The sequence below is a fragment of the Astatotilapia calliptera genome, chromosome 18 (assembly GCF_900246225.1).
Source record: "Astatotilapia calliptera chromosome 18, fAstCal1.2, whole genome shotgun sequence".
NCBI lineage: Eukaryota > Metazoa > Chordata > Actinopteri > Cichliformes > Cichlidae > Astatotilapia > Astatotilapia calliptera.
The window spans coordinates 4,587,452-4,597,081 of NC_039319.1; the positions used below are offsets into that span (position 1 = coordinate 4,587,452).

The following is a 9,630-nucleotide window of genomic DNA, read 5'->3' on the forward strand; positions in this document are numbered from 1 at the left end:
GACTCGCACCTCCAGTGTGGTCCCTCCAATCAAAGAAAAGCGTCTCACCTATCAAAATATTTTCAAAAATTGAATTATTGTGACTTATGTTTTAAATGTGTATGAATATGCTTGTGAGTTGATATGAAATAATTGAAAGAGACAATGTTTTTTTTTCCCAATGCTTAATTTTCCAGAGATAATAGGAAATATTTTGGTTAATTCCTATTTGTTGGATCTTCCGATGATAGCATGTTGATGTATATTCAAGCAGGACATACAGCAGCAGGTAATTTTAAGAAGTTGAACCAAATTGGACAATTTATAAAGTTCTGAGTTACAAAAGTTACATAAGCTTTAAGTACCTACCATTGTTTTATTTGCTTCCGGTAACTGCAGAGTTGCCTCTGCATTGTTCAGCTCATCCATATTATGTAAAGGCAAATCCAGAGGCAAAACGCCAGCATCAACAGGTTCATTGCTGCAGGATTGACGGAAGGCTCTGAACTCCTCACGGAGGTCCCTGACTTCTCTGGTCAGCTCTGTCACCATAGTTAGCAGTTTTTGGAAGGCTGCATCTGTTAAGAAGAACAATAAAACTGGCTTGTGATAAACCAGATCAGCATTGTGATGAGAAAAAAAACAACTATATCCATAAGTTATGGTTTCACATTTTGATTTCAAGTTTAAGTAGTTCAATCAGGTCAAACTGTTTACAAGTTTATCCCTTTTGCATGTAGATGAAATCCTATGTAAAATTTCAAAGTACCACATTTTAGAATTTGCCTTTTAAAAGTTGACTCACAGAGTCTCTGGAATCTAAAAAATCAAAATAAGATGATATTTAATAACATAAATTACTGTTTCGATGGTAAAATTACAATGAAATTGTGATGAAACTAATTTAATCAAAGCATACTTTCATTATTCAACGCAGACTCTATTTGCTGGGGAGGTTGTATAGTTGTGTAGGTTGGTGTGTTGGGCTGGAGCGGTGAAAGGAGCCGGTAGCTGGCCAGGGCATCGTGATGGTTGCTAGTAGTGGGTTGGGAGGCAGACTGCAAAGTGGTGGAGGCTGTTCAGAAAAATGTTTAAAAAATAAAAGCTTACATAAAATTTATCTACAAAGGTTCATTTCCTCACACACACTAAACATTACAATATACTATACCTGGGGGATTCGGTCATCTACAGAGGAATTTCCTATTTGAAGACTTTTTGTCAGGTTTCAGAGCCCATCACAGTACAGAGATGGCTTTAGTGAAGGTCTCAAATGATCTTCTTTCGTCCCTGACAGTGGACTCATGTCCTGCTACACCTCAGTGCAGCATTCAATACTATTGGCCATAGTATTTTATTACAGTGATTAGAACATGCTGTAGTTATTTAACTTACTTAAACAGCTACAGCGCTTCAGTGTTTTGAATTCTATCTCTCTAATAGACTCCAATTTGTTCGTGTAAATGGAGAGTTCCACAGGGTTCTGTGCTAGGGCCAATTCTGTTTACATGCTTCCTATAGGCAATATCATTAGAAGGCAAAGATGGCATAACGCACACCAATTTGTTAAACTGCAGGAATGTGTTAAAGACATGAAGACCTAGATGGCCTTGCATTTTCTGCTGCTCAGTTCATATAAAACTGAGGTTATTGTACTTGCCCCTTAAAAATCTTAGGAATATGGTACCAAACCAGATTATTACTGTGGATGGTATTACCTTGCCCTCTAGTTGCACTGAGGAATCTTGAAGGTATTTTCAAAGAGTATATGTCCTTCAATGTGCATATTAATCAAATATTAGGGCTGGATTGCGTGACCCTTCATACTGCCTTAAGATATTCTGCAATATGCAGTTAGGCTACCGGGGGTTTCCATGATGCACGTTCTTTTTCACTCACTGTATTGTTGTGGAGTCTTTATCTTACAATATATACCACCTTGAGGCAACAGTTACTATGATTTGGCGCTAAATAAATAAAACTGAATTCATTTGTTTTTTCTTGGTCGTTGTATGTATGCCATAGGGCCTCTATTGTCTTAATTAAATTACATAGTATCAATTAAATATATCTTTAGACATTATTTATTAGTTTAATGATTTGAATTTGTTACAAAGTTTAATTTTCAGCTAACTCCAAGTCTGCCAGAGTTTTTTTTTTTAAGGGTAAAGAAAGTTATCATAGCAACTATCAACTAAAACACAGAAGCTGCAGATACTGTGATCACAAGTTTGTACTTTGAAGCTAAATTTGAGGCTGATCGAGTTAACTTCAAGTTCAAACCTGGGTTTTCAGTATTATGAAGGTCATTCACATACGCTGGTATGGTAACTTGTGGAACTAATCCAGGCCTACAGACCAATCCCTTCTTTGGTCTACAGATGGTAAGAGGGTTCCAAGTTGTGATCTCCCATAAAGTCTGCTACAGCTTATCCTTGTATTTTTACATGCTGTGTGAAATGTGCCATTTCAGCTGGCTACATAATTATAACCTTCATTTCCCAAATTCAATATGTAATAAGTTCTTAGTAACTAATAAATGGGTAAAGTACAATAAGCCCAAAAAAACAGATTTTTATGAAGATGCAATTTTCTACATACAATTTTTTTATAGCTGTGTGCCTCAAAATTATAAATGGAAAAAGAAAATTGTCACAGAATCCTTTTGAAGCTCTCGAAATTTATTGCTAGTATGTTTATAGCTTCATTTTTGAGATGCAATCATTTTAAATGCATTAACAGCATTAAAAACTAAAACAAAATGTACATGTGAAACATTTGCAAAGTTACAATATATCAAAATAAACAATTTTCAACAGTAATCAAAGTTTTAAGTGTCAGGGAAACTTGTATACAGAGAAGCATGAAGTCAAATTTTAATTTTCAGTACCCTTTAAGGAGTTGTGATACAGCTTGTGACAGTTCCTGTCAACGATAACACACAGAGCCACTCTACATGCCTCACACATGAACGGAGTGCACTTCCGACACAGTTTGCACTTCCTTCGCCCCTTTGAGGCTTTATTATGGCCAGATGCCCCTTCAACAATGGCAACAGGGATGTGCTGATACCTCTCTGGGACCAATTGTAGGGGAACCTCACAGAGCTCAGTTATCAGCTGTTCCAGGAAGGCCTGGTGCTTCACAGGCTGCTCCTCCAGTCTGCCACACAGCTCCTTGCTGATTAAGTAGCTGTTTGTTACAGCAATGTCAATGAAATGATATAGCACCCTCACATACCACGCCCTGCTCTTTCTCCATGAGGAATAGTAGCCAATCAGCTGGTCTGACAGGTCAGCTCCCACCATAAAGCTGTTGTAGTCTTTCACAGCCGATGGCACCGGCACCTCGACTACTCTGCGTTTTCCACCAACCTTACACATCCTTTTCAGAGTGTCCCCTGAGAAGGCAGTGTGCATGGTGGAGCACACACTCACCTCCCTTGTGTCCATCCACTTGATGAAAATGAGGGCTCCCTCTCTGATCCACCTGACTGTCCCTCTTGGAGATTCTTTGGTCAAGGAATTATCTTTGGTTTTTGGGGTGCCGATTCTCGTGTCCCGAAATGTGCCGCATGCTCCGAACCCCAGGTCGTGAAGGTGGCGGAACAGTGCTGGGCTGGTATAAAACTTATCACAGTAAATGTGATATCCAGATCCCAGGCAGTTTTTGTTGACGAGAGACACCACTGCATCAAATGACAGGCCCCTCCCGGTTGCCAGAGTGGACTTCCTTGTATAAACCTTGAAGTCAAAAATGTACCCCGTGTTGTCAGACAACACAAAAAATTTTATCCACCTCTTTTTTTGCTTTATGTTTTTCTTTAGGGCAGTTTTGGCTTTGGTCGGTACCATGCGCTCATCCACAGAGAGGTTTTTCTGGGGATGGTACACCGCTTTGCAAGCTAACCGCAAACTGTCATACAGGGGGCGTATTCTGTGCAGGCAGTCATAATCATCGGTGCCTTTTTTGCGGTCGTTGAGTTCATCTTCAGCAGGGTCACTCATATGAATGTTCCAGGTGATGAGGAGGAACCGGGTTCTCGACATTACCTTGCTAGGATACGGCGCATAAAAGATGGAACTGACACGCCAAAAATTCCTGATATTTGGCAGCTTCAGAATCCACATGTACAGTGTCAGGCCAATGTAGCGATAGAGTTCAGCCTCTGTGAGCTCAGCCCATTTGAACTTTTTACCTGCAGCAATATTTTTTGCTGCATTTTTGTTTGTGTTTGCACACAGTGTTTTGACAGCGGCCCAGTTAAAATACATCTTGAAGAGCTTAGATGGAGATGGATTGGTCAGATACTCTGAAAGAGGTAGTTGGATACCTGGCGTTCTCGTGGGCAGGAAATGTGGCAGGGGGTGTGGCAAGTTGTCGGGGTCCTTTTCACTTTTCCAGGCAGCTGCATCACCAGAGAGTGGCTCTGACCTAGAGCGCTTGGCTTTGTTTGCTGAAGGCCAACTCCTCTGACTCCTTAATCTTCTTCTGCCTCCATCCAGAGTAGTGGCGGCTTCGGTTTCTTCTTCTTCTTCTTCTTCCTCCTCCTCATAATCATCATCACTTCACACAAAGAAGTTGCACAATGTTAGAAGAATTCACCATGAGAATAATATAATGATGTATATTTAATGCTGCATAGTTATTTTCTCTAACTCAGAAACAAACAATATTTCATAAATGTATACGTACGTGTCATAGTATGGATACATTTCTTCACTCAAGTCAGTTTCATCATCACTATCAGCAGAGTCCAGCCCAGAGGAGTGGACAGAAAACCCATCTTCGTCCGGCACTGTTACAGAGTCAGAATCTTCGTGTTTGAGGGGTCCATTTTCTTCTAGTTTGATAATATCGTGTGTGTCCGGACCTGTGGGAGAGTGCAAAAAGTCTGTGGTGAGTGTGGGCTGTATATTTCTAATGCTTTCTAAGGTCTGCTTGGGTCCCGATGATGTAAATTTTTGTCATAACACAATAAGCAGAAGGGGCCGTGCCTGCTGGCTCATTATTTTGTTAAAACCGTATAAGTGTAGTCAGTATATTTCACACACTGTTGTAAACAGGGAAAAAGCGTTCTCGGGTTAAGGTGAGCCTGACTATGAGCCTGGGCTCAACCAAGAGGTAAATGCATTATATATATCCACTACATGATCCTACATCAATCATATTTTCCCTATTAAGACTGTTTTAAGTTTTATATACCTGTGCAGTGCAAGTCTTCCTCACGTTTCCAAATGTTATCCAGGACTCTGAACCGCTCTTTCCCGGTCCAGACGAAGATTTCTTCAGACTCCTGCTTCACTATAACCTTCGCTATTTCCTGACCGGTGCAGACTTCCTCCTGTTCCTCTTTAATCTGTGGTTCTGGACCATCCTCGCTCAGACCAAAGTTCCTCTCCTGGTTATGGACCTGCGGGTCATTCAGACTCTCCTCTTCCTCACACTTCATATTGCTGTAGGGGATCTTAAATGATAAGGGGACATAACAAGAAGGTTACTAATATGATGACAGATGTGAAGGCACATCTGAGCAAATATATTCTAGCAAGTCTGTACACTGTGAGCATGTTGCTCACAACTTTATTAGTGCAAAAAAAAAAAACAAAAAAAAAAACATCAATGTATTTTCACTTAAACAAGCAGCTGTTTTTATGTGCGTTAAAGTTATATAAAAATTTAACAGTGCAAATGCAAATTCCTTGCTGATAGTTTCACCAAAAGGCATTTCCAGTGGAAATTAGCCGACATATCCGCAGCATAACCATGTATAATATCCACAAAACGCAAAAAGAGGTTATACAGACACAATACGGTAATATTATGTTCAAGTAAGACTGGGCGATATGACCCAAAATTCATATCTCGATATTCTTTAGCTGGATGGCGATATACGATATATATATATATGTATCTCGATATTTTTTAAAGCCATAAAGTAAGAACAAAAAGAGAGTTCTTAGTCAAAACTGCGTCCCAAATCTCACACAGGCACTTTTATTAACATACAGCACAGATGTACAAGAAATAAATACTCAGAAATAAATTATCAGCATTTATTAAATAATAATGCTTAGTTTTCTGTCTTCATTTATGTTGGAAGTGGTAGCAGAGCTGTACGTTTTAATTAGTTTCAAAAATCTCTCAGTCAGAATATGTCATGTCATGTTTAGGTGGAAACTAGCGAGCTAACTTCCAGTTAACTTGTAACTCCGTTAAATTTAATAACTTCTGTTTTCATGGTGTAACTTGTTTGTTACACCCGGTAAAGCAGCAACGCTGATCATTTTATTAAAGATGAAAGAATTTAGACTGTTTTTAACTCTCAGTGTTCCTTTGACTTTGGGACCTGAAGGGGATGGAGTACCGCAATATGGATTTTAGGCCATATCGCCCAGCCCTAAGAGAGCCAAATTTGCGGCTCAAGTAACATAGACTACATTGATATAAACGATATTGTCACATCTCATATAAAAATATATCGATATATTTTAAAACTCAATACATCGCCCATTGTGAAGCACAGCACGTATCACTCCACAAGGCTCCTGCTTACGATGCCGTAATGCTTCGACAATCCATCAAGCGGTGCGGGTTCATAGCTTAGCAAAGTTGTACTAAAACATTTGACACATTTTCGAGCGCCGTGTACCACATAAAATCGTTTCAAGGTCAGTAAACACAACCAGAATTCAGTTGCAGCTTCTTAACGTTGCCCAACATTATACCAGTATTACCGTGAATGGTATGATATGGCCCAGCCTTAGTCCCAGGTATTTAAAACCTAGTGGGAGCTGTCCATTAAGAGGATCGTTGACCCACTTTAGGGACTACTTAAGTGAGTCAATGATCATTGACAAGCCATGGTGTGAAAAAAAAAGGCTATGGGTCATTATCATAAGAGATTTTGTGTGAAAGCATTGGGAGACCCTGGCTCAGCCCATCATGTGCCTACTGAAATCACCTCACCGGTTTAGACATTTCTGCTCAAAGATAGTCGTTTACCCCACATATCCACATCACAATACAACCCCTTCACACACGTGTGTGACGCGCGCGCACGCGCGCACGCACGCACACACACACACACACAAATGGCGAAATGTAAATTATGTAACTGGGTAAAAACAAATGTTTTTTTCTCTTTTTCTACGTTTTCAATTCCGTTGCGTGCTTTGTCTCCACACTACTTCCTGTTATTGGGGGAGCGCGGTGCGCACAGTCCCTTGGCCTTACAGATCTGCAGGTCCGCAGAGATCTGAGCAAAAGCAAATACTGAGCGAGGGGCTGTGTAAATGGATAAAAGCAAACACTGAAATAAGTTTTTGCACGCAGCAGTGAATTTTGTTCGCTAAAAGTTAGCCTTTCTTCGCTCAAAAAAAGTTTATCCTCAAAAAGCAACACTCGTGCTGGCAAATTCTTTTTACGTGCGCTCAGACGAGTGGCACAAAAATAACGCCATAGTAGACGGTGAGTAAATCTAAAAACATATCTTCGCTTTTCTTTAAAACTCCCGCCTTTGTGCTCAAGCGTTCTTTTTTACCAGTGGTTGTCGTTCATAAGTCCTGCAGGGAAAGACGTAGGATACACGTTTCGTAGAGGATCTTTTAACATGACAGTTTTACATACCTGTTATCTCAGATATCCAATAGTCTGCATTCACGGATGATTTCTTCATCGAGCTTTAGTAAGGTTTTAGATTTCATCGCCTGCTGCACCAAGTCTCCGTAAATTCTACTGCGCCGAACAGCGATAACACCGCGTCACTTCCGTTTTTCTTCTTCTTCTTCTTCTTCTTCATTGTGTTTCCGGCAGGCTAGTCGGAAACTTGTACTAGCGCCCTCCCAATGATTCAAGTTAAGCACTGTCTCATTTTACATCGCGGGTCTCATAAAGATAATGATGAGATAATGGGTTTCATGTCTTGTTAGTTGTTTCCCTCCGTGCTCTGTGCGCAGGCTGCCCCACTCACCCCAGCACTGTTAGTATGCAAATCAGAGCAGAGCAAAATTATGCAGCCAATCTCTATCGTCACAATGTAACTGACTGTGAATTATTTTAATGTTTTAATTTTGTATTTGTTTTAAATATTTTTTTAATTTTTCCTTTAGTTGCGAGACTTTGTTTTAAACTTGGTGTAGCGGAAGTAACGCTCAACACGGACTGTGCCTAAAGTGGGTGGACCGCAGGTTTTGACTCTTGCCACCGCCTTGAAGCTGGACTCAGGTATATAAAGAACACATGTGAAAGTATTGTAGTTAAGCTAAATGCAATTTATCAACCTACCTTTAAGGTGAAGTGCAGCTGTGAAGAACGCTACGGCAGGCGTTTAATGTGACTCTGTTAATTTGAGTTTCCATGAAATGAATGTCTTATTTTATTCATACTTTATTTTGCAAATTTATTTGAGAATTAGGCCATTTAATTAAGATAGATTTTATGTTGTTGGTTGTAAAGATCTGGATGGAGATTTTTTTTTATTCTTTATTTCTATTTTTCAGTTTTATTTTTCAAGACTTGATTTATTGCCTTTTTCTTTGTAACTTGGCCTACTTTTTAAAGTTTTGTTAATATTCACATTTCTCTCTGCCCCCTCGCCTGTCTAGAACCGGCTCAGATGGTGTTACTGATCTGACAGAAGTAAACAGTAAATCACAGTTTCATACTCCTAAAGAAACCAAGCAGTAACTGTCTGCGGATTTTGCGAAAACTTATTTGATACTCTTCTGCAGTAGAGTCCGAAGATAACATGATCCTGAGAATGAGTTTGTCTTCTATGCTTTGTAAGGACCTTGAGTAAAGGTGCCCACAAATAAAGTGCAATAATAAATTATTATTATTATTATTATTACTACTACTACTACAGAGTACTGTGTGAGAAATTATTCTTAAAATAGAGATAAAGACTAACCGACTGTCACCTCTGTAACATAAAACCACTGTCTTTGAGTAAGACCTGGCTTTTTCAATGTAATTGAGATCTCTGTATCACCCTTCAAATTAATGCAGGCTATTGGTTTGGTCTTCTGAGGTGAATAAATTCTAAAATATCAGCGAATTTATTTCATACTTCTATTCTTTTTTCTGATGATCAAAACCCCAATTTTGAATATGCACAGACTCTTTTCAATCAGTGTATCATTAATTCTTTAATTTTCCAATGGACAATGAAACCAGGTCTCGTAAAGCAGACAAATTGAATTTTAAAATTAAATTTGTTCCAGCAGCCCTTTTTTACATTTCATATTTTTGATCCAAATCTAAAATTGAAATAATCAAAACAAGTACTATTTCCTTTTGATAGGCAATTCAAAATCAAATAATATATATTTGTTCTTTGATTGTCAGTTTAAAAAAAAGAAGAGCGAGTGATCCACTGATTCAGTCACTGTTACAATATGCCTGTGCTCACGTTTTGAATCCAGCAGTTTACAGGGAGCATTTAATAGTGAATAATATTTAATATTAAAAACAAACTCAGATACGTTTAATCTTCCTGAAGTTTTTTTTTCCCCAGATAGACTTTTTCTTTATTGTATGTGGATAAAAACTTGTTTGAATTTATTTGTGTTTATGTGAAGACATGATAACTATGCCATTTTCAAATTAAAAAAACATTTCAATACGTAATTTGCATTTAATACTAATGGT

At 38.8% G+C, this 9,630-nt stretch overlaps 1 protein-coding gene across 1 annotated transcript; it reads right to left on the bottom strand.

Annotated features, from left to right (window-relative positions):
* Window positions 1-2,839: 2,839 nt before the first annotated feature.
* On the bottom strand, window positions 2,840-7,751 carry LOC113010221 (piggyBac transposable element-derived protein 4-like). Its single transcript, XM_026149198.1, has 4 exons — window positions 7,609-7,751; window positions 5,185-5,446; window positions 4,675-4,852; window positions 2,840-4,545 (listed from the first exon to the last, which is right to left on the bottom strand). The coding sequence occupies exons 2-4, from the start codon at window positions 5,429-5,431 to the stop codon at window positions 2,856-2,858; spliced, it is 2,115 nt and encodes a 704-aa protein (XP_026004983.1). The 5' UTR covers window positions 5,432-5,446; window positions 7,609-7,751; the 3' UTR covers window positions 2,840-2,855.
* Between the last annotated feature and the right edge of the window lie 1,879 nt (window positions 7,752-9,630).